This window comes from Peromyscus maniculatus, chromosome 4 (assembly GCF_049852395.1).
Source record: "Peromyscus maniculatus bairdii isolate BWxNUB_F1_BW_parent chromosome 4, HU_Pman_BW_mat_3.1, whole genome shotgun sequence".
NCBI classification, from domain to species: Eukaryota; Metazoa; Chordata; class Mammalia; order Rodentia; family Cricetidae; genus Peromyscus; species Peromyscus maniculatus.
The window spans coordinates 110039356-110052998 of NC_134855.1; the positions used below are offsets into that span (position 1 = coordinate 110039356).

Below are 13643 nucleotides of genomic sequence, written 5' to 3' on the forward strand. Positions count from 1 at the left end.
GGTTTGAATGTGTTCCCCAAATTCACTTTGTCCCCAGTGGCAGAACTGCTGTGAGGTGATGGGTCATCAGAACTCTGCCCTGGTGAACGGAATAATCTGCTCACGGTGTGTAGGATTGTGGGCTATTGTAGGAACGATTTTGTACTTAGCATGCACAAGGCTGAGTTCAACTCCCAACACCGACAAAACAGAACAAACCTGTAAAACGGAGCTCTATCATGTTTTCTCTGTCTTGCTATCTGATCTCATCATACATCACAAAGGCGCTGACGCCATGCTTGTAGACCTTATAGGCTCCAGAATATGAGCTATGAGTTTTCATAAGCTTCTAGTTCTCTGCTATTTTGTTATAGCAACCCCAAATGAACTAAAACATTACAGCTAAGTCTGGGCACATTCAAACCACAAAACCCGGGGGTAGGAACTTGGCTTAGGAGCTGAAGTGAGCTTTCACTTTATAACCAACCTCCAGATGCAGAGTTCCCCTCCCAAGACACACCCTCCACCTTACAACAGGACCTCTAGATGCAGAATTCCCCTCCTAAGACCTACAGACGGAATCCACAGGGACTTTCTTCTAAAACGGCTTTATTTAAATAAGGTCTAAGTCAGGTGCATTAAAAAAAAATTTTGTCTTCAATAAAAGGTTACAAAACCACTGAGGCCCTACGAACATCTGTTTATTAGTTCAGAACCCACGGTTGAACCAAGTCGTGTACCATTCATTCCTAATAGGCGAGTTATGACAAAGAAAAAAAGACTCCACACAACTAAGAGGAAACCTGAAGGAATACTAGAAGGAACCCCAAAAGCCAGCAGCCTGGAGATTGAGGCTTTTCCAAAAGTTCAGTTAAGCACCTCAGTGCTCAGTGTAATGGGAGCAGGAGGAGGGGAGGGAGCTGTACCCCAAGACTTGGTGAACACTTTCAATTATGTCTGAAGGAAGGGATGTCACCCGGGGTCTCCTCTCTCCGATGCCCTCCCATCTGGCCGAAGCCAGACTTGACAGAAAACAACCCAAGTGAAAACTTCAAAGCAGGCAGCCCGTGGGAGTGAGTTCAGTGCGGCCTTCTGCTGTGGGACACTACGGCTCCTTTGGTCACCGGCCATATTTCTTGCTTGGAAATGTATCCCTGATCCCCAAGTTCTCCATGTTACAAAGCTTCAAATAAACTATGGGTTTTGTTTTGAGGTTTTACTGTTCCTGTCATTTTCTAAGAGCTGGTATTTCTTGAGTGTGCTTGCCGTTCGGCCAGATTCTCCGTCTACCCTCCTGACACCAAATAACCCCACAAAACATAATCCCTGCCAAGCTGTTTTTGCATGGACAACAGATTTTGGAAGATGATCATATGCCACAGATAAAATGATAAAATGTCTTTATCTGGAAGTTTCTAGAAATAGTTAGGAAAGGAGAAGGGTGCAAATATTTCTTCTCAGAACATCGTGACTCAGACCAACATCTTGGCTTGGGCTCTACGTCCTCTTGAGGCTCTCTCCCCAGCCTGGGCTGCTGTCTGTCCAGTGTTAGCAGTGTGCCCTTCACCAGCAGCCCAGGCAGGCTGGTGGTGTGTGTGCTTTAGGCCCCTTTCCAACGAACACCCGCACCTGCTATGAGCCGTCACCTTCCCACCAGTGTGGTCGCCGAGAACGTGAGCCTGTGCATGACTTCCCCACCCCACTCAGACGGAGTCGGGTGTCCTCTTCACGTGACCGCCTTGTAACATAAGCCTTTTCAGGGGAAAAAGGAGTGCAGAGGAGGCCAAATCACTTTTCACAAGTTGGATTAACTCCCCCCGCCCCCATGCATCGGTCTTTTATTCCACAGGATTTCAGGTTCATTGCACACAATTACATAAACCTACACGAATCAGTCTTGAGGTTCAAGGCCTCGAAGCCAAGTGGCACCGGTGAGAAAATCCAGTCGCCACCGTAGAGGTCTGTTTAGCTGCGGCTATTTTAAAGGTTTCCAAAGTTCATGGGGTGGGGTGGCGCTTGGTGCTGGAGTCGGAAACCAGGTCCTAACACACTAATCCCTCTACCACGGGGCCATACCCAGCTGCTTTTTTCTTGTGGTACTAGAGACGGAGGTTGGCTTCTCACATGCTAAGTAAGTGCTCTACCACCCAGCCACATCCCCAGCCAAGTTCCTAAAATTCTTGATCAGCTATATGGATGTGAGAAATGATTCTAGGGGATGGGCCAAGATGGGTTAGTGGATATGTACCCCAACTTTCTTTCTGAACCCCACACTTTAAAAGTCATCACCTTGGCAGCACCTTCTTGGAGAACCTGGCAACCCAACACTCTCCAACAGTCACAAATTAACAGGATCACAAAGAACCTTTATAAACCAGAAATCCTTTTCCAGTAAGAGTCAGTGCTCTGTGGAAAGCCCCCTAGCTCCCAAAGGAGAAGTATGGGGCAGTATAGGCTCTGAAGATTCAAGATAAAAATAACTGCAAGGGAAATTATCCAAATCATTTTCTCAAATATTCATGTCTGCAAAGCTGCTCTTCATCTGTAATAAAGGACCCCAGCTCCCTGCAGAGTTCTATGTTTTACTGAAGTCCACCGAAGCTTCTGATTATAGGGGAAGCTGCTTCCCCTGCCCCTAATTTTGTGCTTTGCTCATGTCCACTGGAGTGTATGACTGAGACTAAGGCGCTCTGGGTCTCCATCACACTGCCCATAGGATGGATGGTGCTACCCCGGCAGAGGAGCTAGGTTGCTAAGCGACATCCAGCAAAACGGCCGGCCACAAGCCATCATTTGAAAGCCCAGTGAGACCTTCTAAGGAGGGTGGAGAACAGCAACACACTTACACAGCAATGGGTCTGTTGCAGAGGTCCACCTTCCTTAAAAGGCACTCTGGTCAGGGGCCCTCGGCCCCTCAACTGCTCCGCTTCTAGAGCTTTCTTGAGGGCAGATAGGGAAGGGCACTTTGTGGCAGTGAGGCTCAGAGATGCCTGCGTTACACGCTGCTCATCTTGCTTGGTTGCATTTCATAGACCAGCACCGAGCTCCTAGCATCTGTCTGTCCCACCTCAAATGGCACAAGCCACACAAGCGGCCAGCTCGCTCCCTGACAGTGTCGCTAATGGAGGGTGCACAGGGCCATCCCTCCTGCCCATTCTGCCAATGAGGCTGATGTTTAAAAATCAGCAGCATGGCTGCTCAGAGGCTAAGTGAGCACTGTCCTCTCTGTCCACACTTCATGGGACTCCCCAGAGAACTTCCTTGATCCCTCTGTTGATTCAACAACAGGACGCGTCTTCATTCTCGGAGTCCATCTCCATGTATAAGGTGAAGGAGCTTGCAAGTGTGCGGAGGCCAGAAGGAATGACGAGTTAGCTTCCAACGCAAAGCCCCAACTCCGTGCGGGGACAATTCTCACTGATGTGGTGGTGTGCCGGGCTTGAAGGCCCCTGTCATTTCAGCAGGTGGCCTCTCTCCTTCCCTTCAGCCTCCCCCCATTCCCACCCGGTGCTTAGAAACTTCTGGATGCCATTTATCTCAGTACACACCCAGCCCTGACACATGAGCAGGTCAGAGTTGTATGCACTCCGGACACTTTTGTTTCAGAAGTTGTTTCTTCAAGCCAAGGAGGACCCCAAGAACTGGAGTGGCCACTGAGAGAGCAGAAACACCCAGAAGCATCCAAATGCCAAGAACAGAGGCAGAAGCCATTTTTCCCAGGTGTCCACACAGCAGAGGACATTCATGGTGCTATCTCCAACGACAACCTTTCCAGTGCAAAAACTCACTTTTCCGATTCCCTGGACTTGCCCCAAGGGCATGGCGCTGTCACTTCACCAAATCCCAAGGGTCTCACCGTCACCCATCCTTCCTGGCAAATGGGGGGAATCTCTGCTACAAACCTTCAGACATTCCAAATGGTGAGCCTGCGGAATCCTCCATTTCAAACATGGCAGATACGGGTGACTGCTGTTGGCACTCGAAGAGGCAAAAAAAAAAGCCTTAGCTATTCCTCTACTCTTCCTGCCCAGGAGCAGCATGTCTGCCGGCCTCATGGCACCCGTGCTGGCTGCTTGGAATTTAATTGCATGTGAAGACATCAGAGAGGCATATGGACATAATAAGTACACATACACATACACGTGTGTGTACACACATACACCCAGGTATGTGAGCACAAACACACACTCAGGTATGTGAGCACACACACACACAAATACTCAGGTATGTGAACACACACTGCGGGTCCTCCTAGGAATGAAAGCTCTTGAGCATGAAAGGAAGGAGAGCAGGGATCCAGAGATCGGGAGCTGTCTGCAGCTTCTGCGTCCTACTCCAGGGATCCATGCTGGCTTTTGGGGGGCGCTGCAGAGGTTCGTGTGGAAGGACAGTGCCTAGCTTCCCATGGGTCTTTTCAGGTCAGCAGCCGCCCCTGGGGTGTCTGGATTTCCCTTGTTCCTTGTGGCTCAGATAGTCTCGGGCGTCTCTGCTATCTCCTCCAGCCTCTGCCGAATCATTAGCCGGAGCACAGTGTACCTGGGAACAAGAGCAGCTTGAAGTAGATGGCAGTCTACACTCCACCTCTTGTGCCTCCCCCACCACCCAAGCAACACCAGAGCCCAACCACCCTGCCTCTGAGCTCTCATCACTGACCACTTACACCCACTTCACACTAGAATGCCTGGGAAAGAGGTCAATTCCAAATTAGTCTCTTTTACTATGGTTACAAAGTGCGGCAAATGGTGGCTAGGAACACGAAGATACCAACAGCGACAGAGCCAGGGCCCACTGAGTGCTTACTATGCTGGAGGCACTGTGCACAGTACTCCATATGCAGGGTATCTCATGGACCTTACTCAAGGCTGGACCACACAAAATTACCAGTGTTTCACTTTTTAGGGGAGCCTATCAAAATGGTAACCTCAGACGGGACTGCCTACACCAGTGCCTGCTCTTGCAGAAGAGGCCGTCAACAACTACTGAACACACAGCTTCATGGCTGGTGGGTGACTTCAGTTTCCCACAATGTTCCTAAGCTAGGGCACCCCAGGAGTGGGCATCATGGTACAGGGCCCAGGGGGCCTACTCCTCATGCTTGGAGTTTGTACTATACAGCAAAAGCTATGTTAAAGTCTAGGACACAGTAAGTGTTCAATAAAATGTCATTAGTGAAAACAGGAAATAAATATTTGGCTTTATCCTCCAACACCAGATTAACGACCTTCTATTATATCCACAAAAAGGCAGTCTACTCTGTGACTAAAATGAAATCATCGATTCCTCCCAGAAAGAAGTTTGCTGAACTCTTCAAGCCAAATGAAATTTCCAGAAGAACACAACCAAAGGGAAAAAGGATGGGAAGGATTTTAGAGTGGGCAGCTCAGGCCGTCTCTGCTCCTAAGGTTCCCAGAGTATCTGTGTCTTAGCATTCTTTGCCTGCACCCCTTTGGGACATGCAGAACCTGTGTGGACCCTCAAATGACCTCCAGACTTTGTCCTCAAATAACCTCAGACTCTGAGCCTCATCTGAGGGAATGCCAACTTCCTTCTGGGAGCCTCGTCACCCTGCTGTGACAGCACCACGCCATTGTCTGACCGTGCCTCCTCCCGAGCCTGGTCTCCACATGGTGATGTTGGGTAAGAGTCGAATTAACATAGTCTCACAGGACTCCAGTTAGTTCTTCAAATAACAAGTTCTTATAAAAAGCTCACCCCAAGTCCCTCTCTAGCTTCCTGTCTCATGTGTGGTTATCATTACCACACCATCTGCCATAAGTCCCTCACCAAAGCCAAGCAGATGTGGGCCGTGTGTGTCCTGTAAACCTCACACCAGAACTGTGAGCTAAATACATCTCTTTTCTTTTTAAATTACCCAGCCCTGAGTGTTTGGTTACAGAAACAGACAATAGAGTAAGACCCAAGAGAAAGGGACCTCCCTTTTCTAAATCCAGATTCCAAAGAGATTTGAAGGCAACGCATTCTTTCCCAGAGTTCTTTCATAAAAGGAAAGGATAGTAGCGATCTCATACCCAATAAGCAGCTGACAGAAAAGTGGGAAACAGAACCCGGCGCTCATGTCCCTGTCTGAGGTCTGGTCTGTCAGTGGGCAGCCCGCGGGCACCAGTCCCCACAAGGCAGCTAACGGGGGAGGCGGGGGGGGGGGGGGGGGCCGGGGGACCTGAAACCCAGGCTCCCCCCAACGCTGTGCTCACCTGCGCATCAGCTTCTCCACCTCCCGGTCCTCTTCCTCCTGGAGTTTCTGAATGAAGCTTTTAAGGACCGGCATCTCAAACTTTATGTACTGGGCCACCTGGGGAGGGGGATCAAATCCTGTTGTTATGAAAAGTTTTGCCGTCGCTTTCCTCTAGGCACAAAGTCTTCAGAACTCTATTTCCCCACTAAGCCAGGATTTCCTCCTTCTACCCCCAGGCTGGTCAAGTCTGCTCGAAGAAGCCTGCATCTACATGATTCCATCTTGGCACTTCTCAGTTTCCATTTCATTATTGTGAGCCACAACTCCGGTGACTTCAAACAGAAAAGTACTTTCCTTTCATATACTGACTCAGAGAAAGAGCTCCTAGGGCTGGGAACGTGGCTGGGGGCGGGGGTGGGGTGGGGATGGGGATGGGGATGGGCTCTATTCCCTCCTTGGGATGGGAGTGTAGCTGGGGGTGGGGATGGAGGGCTGGGAGTGTGGCTGGGGTGGGGGTGGAGGGCTGGGAGTGTAGCTGGGGGTGGGGGTGAGGGTGGGGGGGTGAAGGTGGGGGTGCGGATGAGCTCTATTCCCTCCTAGGGCTGGGAGTGTGGCTGGGGGTGGGGTGGGGGTGGGGGTGGAGGGCTGGGAGTGTGGCTGGGGTGGGGGTGGGGTGGGGATGGGCTCTCTTCCCTCCTGGGGCTGGCAGGGTGGAGGTAGGCTCTAAATTCCATCCCCAGACTGCAACAAATCAAAGCCCAAAGAAGACCTAAGTGAACTGCTTTGTTCTCCCCAGAGGGTATGAGGCGTCATCACAGCCCAGATTCAGTCTCCAGTCTCTGGGTATCCAAACAGGCACTTGCTTCAGGCAACTGACTGGCTCCAGAGAGTCAAAGGAACAGTTTTCCCTCCCCAGCCAAACAAACAACAACAACAACAACAACAAAATAGCTGGGTGGTGGTGGTGCTTGCCTTTAATCCCAGCACTGGGGAGGCAGAGGCAGGCAGATCTCTGAGTTTGAACCCAGCCTAGTCTACAGAGCGAGTTCCAGGACAGCCAGGGCTACACAGAGAAACCCTGTCTTGAAAAAACCAAAACCAAACAAACAAACAAAACCCAAAACACAACAACCAAACCCAACCAACCAACCAAAACCAACCCTGCCCTGCTCTCTCAACTCTCCTCCAGGTATTCCTCCACCCGACAAGTGCTGAACTTGCCCGGGTCGCTTTGGGGGGGGGGGGGCACTGGAATTCTTGTAGACTTGGCACACTCTCAATCTCAGCGGGAGCTTCAAATGAGTTTCCATGGTTTGAACGAGTTTTTTTCTTTTGAAAATTTCAAAACTGTGTGTGTAAACGTGCACACAAGTGCACGTGTGTGAGCACAGGTGTTCAAGTAAAGGGCCGGCACGCACATGGTGTGCAGGTCAGAGGAAAACCTCATCTCTCACCTTGTCTGAGACAGTCTCTTCGTTGTTTGCCACTGTCTGTGACAAGCTAGGAGACCCAAGAGGTGAGGAGACCCCTGGGGAGTCTCCTGCCTCCACCTCCCACCTCACTGTAGAGCACCTGCTGCCACAACTAGATATGCGTGGGGCCTGGGGATTCGAACTCAGCTCCTCACACATGCGCAGCTCTTTACCCACGGAGCCATCTCCCCAGCCCCCGTCCTAGTTTCTTATGCTCCTCATCACCTACCTGTGGGGAGGAGAGCCCAGGGAGCCGCTGCCCTTCAGGGGGGTCTGAATAAGATACAAACTCACACCCCAGAGCCTAGCCCAGGGCTGCAGAATCGTGAGGAAAACGGTCAAGGTGATAAGGTACTTGGATTTGGGGGTGCCTGTTACTGTATCAACTAACACCCGAGAAAAGAAATTCCCTGCTGAGTCCTTGGTGTTGGGAGCATGCTTCCCAGCTCTCAGAACTCCAGCACCCTGGGGAGGCTCAAGAAATGCAATCCTCTAACAATCCCCACAGGGCCCACCCTCCGAGGCTATCAAAAGAACCCGATATCAAAGCAGGGCAGCCTCAGGAGCCGGAGCTCTGGTTAAAAGTCATGCTGCTGAGCTGGCTTTCTGGAGCCCATTACCAATGGCGGGACGCCTTGCTCACCCTTGATGCAGTGGAGAGGGCTTGGACCTGCCTCAACTGAATGTACCAAGCTCTGCTGACTCCCCATGGGAGGCCTTACCCTTTTGGAGGAGGGAATGGGCAGGTTTGGGGGGGGGGGTCCTGGGGGGGGAATGGGAAGAGGGACGAGAGGGGGAAATCTGTGGTTGGAAAATAAAATAAAAAATGTAAATGTAAAATAAGAAAAAAGATCATGCTGTAACCAGTAAGTCTCCTCGCCCCACCCCCACCCCTGCTGTTGAGGGCAGACCACCAACCACAAGGGACTCACATCATAGGTGACCTCCTCCACCTGGTCCTTCTCCATCAGGAAGACTTTGGAGACCTGTTCACACGGGCCCTGGAGGATGCGGGCGATCAGGGGGTAGTCGGAGTTCTTCAGCTTCTGCTTCTCTGAAAACAACACCATCAAGGTTGAATGCAAGACCTTTCTTACCAGGAATGGTGGCCAGTTCAGGGCTCCAAAGGGGACAGGCAACTTAGGAGATGCGGCCACACAAGTCAGACTGTGTTGGGATGAACTACTCACCATCTGTTGTTAAAAGTAGCCTTCTCCATACACATAATACCCCCCACACACACTAGCTCCCCCCACACCAGCCCCCCATACATATACACACTAGCTCCCACACACACACCAGCCTCCCCCCACTAGCTCCCCCATACACACTTGCTCCCCCATATACACTAGCTCCCCCCACACACTAACCCCCCCCATATAATACATACTAGTCCCCCTGCTCCCCACCCCCACCATACACTACCATGCCTCAGACCCTCTGGAAGATGCCACTCAGGAGGAACTGGGCATCTGTCTCTAGAGAAAATCCAGTTCATTTTCTAATAGGCAGTTAAGTTTAGGGATTTAGTATTACCGCCCACCAGGCTTGGAGACAAACAGCATTTAGAATTTTAGGAAACATCACCCATGGAATAGAGGCTTTTGTTTTGAGCTTGCTATTTTGAGTTAATTGAAGGATCTGAAGTGTACTGTGCTCTTCAGACTCACCACCGCTAGTATGGACCACGTACAGAGCAAACTCCTCTGCCGAATTCTCAATCTGAATCGAGAACAAAAAACAATTCAGTGAAACATCCCAGCCTTGAGCCGTTCCCTCTGTGTCCACTCTCCAAACCAGACTCTGGGCTTCTGCAAAGTCAGGGCCTTTTATTTACAACCCAGGAGGACACGCAACAGGCAGGGAACTGTCAATCACGCCAGATAATAGCATCGGAGCATCCTTCGCCCGCGATGTTCGGGAGAAGACATGTTTCAGGTGTGGGGATTTGGGCAGGAGTTTTACCAGTTTAACTTCCCTCTACAAAAACCTGAGACCCGAGATGACGACTGAGTCACGTCATTGCTCACACAGGTTCTGAGGTTGGTGCATTTTAGACTTCAAGCTTTTGGACTGGTTTAGTTAACACACTTTTAACGTGTGTTCGCTCATCTCATACCATGGCATCCCATCACACGTGGGCACCACCCTCCTACAAATAAGAAAGCCGGGGCACAGAAAGGGTGAGGCAACTTGCCCCACTCAGCCACCTGGCAGGTGGTGCCAGGGGACCCAAACTCAGAGCCTAGTGTCCTAGGTTGCACTGGTTCCATGAGAAAGAAAACTCTAGTCAGTCAGACAGCTAATGGGCAAGGGCGCTCGCCACGTAAGCCTGACAACCCCAGCTTGATCCCTGGAGACTATAAAAAGTGGAAGTGGGGAGAATGGACTCCACAGAGCTGTCGCCTGACTTCTGCAGACGCATCGTGGCACACGCCCCCCAAACACACACACCATGGCACAAGCATACACAGATAATAAATAAACAATTAAGAACACAGGAATACAAGGGCTGAGGGTGTTTGTCGCTCAGTGTGAGGACTTGGATTTGGGTCCTAGCAACACAAAAAAGACCTAACCATATAGATAAAAATAAAATCATTGGGGGGGGGAAAAAAAAGAAAAAGAATACTAGCTGGGCTCATACATATTGTCCCAGCCAGTCAGGAGGCTAAAGCCATAGGCTCTCTTTAGGCCAATCTGGGCAATATAGTGAAGTCTCTTCTCAAACAAACAAACAAACAAGTAAATGTGGTGATATTTTGTTTGTGCTCTAACAAAGCAAGCTTTCCTGGAGATCAGAGGGCAGAGCTAGCCACTAGTTAACCTTAGAGGCCAGGTAGTGGTGGCACACACCTTTAATCCCAGCACTTGGAAGGAGGAAGCAGGAAGATCAGGAGTTCAAGGCCAACCCGGGTTACACAAATCTAAAAGAGAAACAGAGCCAAGTGGTGGAGGCTCACATCTTTAATCCTCAGAACACGGGAAGCTCGTGCCTTTAATCCCAGTACTAGGGAGGTGGAGACAGGAAGTGATATGACTGGATGGAGAGAGGAATATAAGGCAGGAGACAGGAGCTCAACCCCTTTTTCAGGCTGAGGAGCTGACGAGGTAAGAGGTGGCCGTGGCTTGCTCCTTTGTCTTTCAGCATTTACCCCATATCTGCCTCCAGGTTTTTATTATTACGAGCAATTAGGCTTTGCGCTACAAGTAAATAAGCAATACTTGGTGTTTTAATTGTCATCTTGACATAATCTAGAATCACTGGAAAATGAGCCTCAAAGAGGGATGGCTAGAGTCTGCAGGTCTGTGGGAACTATCCTGATGTTAATCGAGGCGGGGGATCTGCTCACTGTGGGTGGCACCATTCCCTAGACAATGGATCTGGGGTTGGAGAATCCTGGGAGAACTCAGCAAGCAGCTCCCGCCCCTGCCCCCACCCCTGCCCTCGCCCCCCACCCCACCCCCGCCCCCACCCTGACAGCCCTGAGGCCCACAGCCCACCGAGAGAACTTGCCTTAAACTTGTTGAGCAAAAGCTTCAGGACCTGGGGGGTTGTCATGGTACTGTTGATGCGGACGTTGGTGACAGAGCCATAGGCTGGTGTGAAAACCGATGTCTGTCAACAGAGGGGTCTGGCTTAGGGGAGGAGTGGGGACAAGGCCTGAGTATCAAACCAGTGAGTGAGGGGCCCAGCGACAGAACTGGAAATGTACTTGAGGAGAGCCCCAGACACTCTGGCCAGCATCAGGCATGAACGTGGACAAAGTGGCCCTTAGAGTTTCCCCAGCTCAGACTATGCTCACCTGGGAAATTGAGCTCCAAAGAGCAGGGTTAGAGGTGAGACCAGATAAGCAAAATATTCACAGAGACCCTTCCTTCCCACCATGCACTTGGGCATGAGGTGGTCTCCGCCCAGCCTCCCACCATGCACTTGGGCATGAGGTGGTCTCCGGCCAGCCTCCCACCATGCACTTGGGCATGAGATAGTCTCCGACCACCCTCCTACCACGCACTTGCTTCTTCTGGTGGGATTTAAGCAGGGGAAAGAAAGGGAGGGTTAGCTGGCTTGGGGTCCCCGAGATGGCAGTACACTGGGCTGAACTGAGACCTGTAGCCTTGCTCAAAAACAGTCATCAGCTCAGGGGGTCAGGTGGCAGCAGAGAAGAACAAATCATTACAGCCCATTTTCAGGGGGTACATTCATAGCTTGTCGGAGAATCACAGAGAGGCAGGCGGTACCAGCACCCAGCCCTCGTCTTCTCCTGCTGGTACCAGTGCTTACTTAGTCGAACACTCTCGGTCCATCCTAGCAGTTGAAAAGCTACAGGCAGTCTGCTACCCAACTGAGCCCATGGGGCAGAAAAGGAGGGAAATTCAAGTCCCAGGCTAGAAATTAGAAAGGTTTGCATCCTGAGCCAATAGGACGGGGAATTGTACCTCTCTAACGAACTCAGCCAATTGGGAACTTAAAGACTGGTTAAATGTGATTAGGAATATAAAAACCCTTGTTTTGTACCAAACGGCCCTCCAGCCTGCCTACCTTTTCTCTAGGATGCTACTGACTTTGCAAAGTCATGAAATGCACTTTTTTGTACTTTTGCACTCTTGTACTTTCACTACGGGGTCTCTAGTCCTCTCATTATGTAGTGAAGATCACTGTTTCTCACACTAGGAGGAAAAGCACAGCGTGCTGGGTGCTGGGGGAGGCCAGGGGTGGGAGCAGGAATTAACTACACAGATTGACCTGCCAAGGCAAGGGAAGGGTCCATGAGACGTCCTCATGGAACTCTGAAAGCTGCGTCTGCTTCATAGGTTACTGAGATCTCCCACACCTAGTGGGGACTATTCCTCACCCAGAAGTCCTGAATCTCTCAAGGAGCCAGCAAAAGCCTCCATCACACTCACAGCCTTTAGACTAAACCAAAATTTCTTGGCTTCCTGGGTCCCGCGCCCGCCGCCCCCACCCACGACCACATGGCCATAAGCACTGAAGCAGCAGATGCCCAGAAAGTAGTGATGTCCCCGAGGTTTCTCCTCTACCTTGTGGTTGTAGAAATGGCCGTTGATGGAGAAACGATGGCGTCGGATGCGCCGCTGGTCACTGGATGTCCTCACATTGCCCCGACGACGCACCCCAACATCGCTGCGCGTGCGCATCAACTGTGGGGTGTCCTCCTGCACAGGCTTCAGGCCCCTCGAGTCTGAGGAGGAAGAGGAGACGTGAACTGTTTGCTTGAACCCGATTCCCTTTATGAAATGATTGCCTGCCGGAGGATTCACAACACGCAGTTTACTGAGGAGTTAGCAGTGCATAGGTTCCCAGCTCAGGCCTCAGAGCAGGCTCTCCGGGCTCAGCTCTCTCCCCGCCCTGCTTCCCTGGCCTCTCGTGCCTCGGTTTTCTGAAGGGGCAACAAGAGTCTCTGCTTGTGGAATCACAGTGAGGGTGTAAGTTAACACATAGAACAGGGCCGAGAACAGTGCCTGACTCAGGCTAAGCATGACCTAAGGGCGTGCAGGATGCTGCGACCAAGCTGCCACGGGGCACAGCATGGAAGGACCTTGACGGCTGGGTTGAAATTAGCCAGTCATGAAAGGGTGTGTGCTTTGTGAGTCAACTCACGCGAGGCGCTCAGAGCAGACAAAGTCACAGAGACAGGAAGTCAAATGGTGGCTGCTATTGGTGAGGGGTCTGGGGGAATGGGGCTTCTGACAAAAGCTGTCACTTGTCCCGAGATAGGATGAGAAGGAGCCATGCCCACTCCAAGTGGCGGCAGCAGGCCGTCTGCCTGGATTTGTGTGAATTTGCACATATTTGCCTGTTCCATCAGGAAGGATGCTGCAGGTTGCTTTAAGGGAGGGAAACTAAAGGGGAGGAGGTGAGAGATTTAAAATTCTTTCAACTTAAAAAAAAAAAAGATACTGGTCCATGTGGGTTTGATATATTTACACCAAGTCACAGGTTGAAGCATGGCGTTGTCACTCAAATGGCCTCTAGC

General features: G+C 51.0%; 1 protein-coding gene across 2 annotated transcripts in view; it reads right to left on the reverse strand.

Moving 5' to 3' along the window:
* Positions 1–571: 571 nt before the first annotated feature.
* The window catches only part of Rassf2 (Ras association domain family member 2), a 39628-nt gene continuing 26556 nt past the window's right edge, over positions 572–13643 (reverse strand). For both annotated transcript variants that reach the window (XM_016002512.3, XM_006983990.4), the window contains exons 6-11: positions 12688–12848; positions 11162–11263; positions 9315–9366; positions 8577–8698; positions 6192–6289; positions 572–4515 (exon numbers count right to left, since the gene is read on the reverse strand). In XM_016002512.3, coding sequence (XP_015857998.1) covers positions 4446–4515; positions 6192–6289; positions 8577–8698; positions 9315–9366; positions 11162–11263; positions 12688–12848 — 605 coding nt within the window. In that variant the 3' untranslated portion in view covers positions 572–4445. The remainder of the gene's footprint in view (positions 4516–6191; positions 6290–8576; positions 8699–9314; positions 9367–11161; positions 11264–12687; positions 12849–13643) is intronic.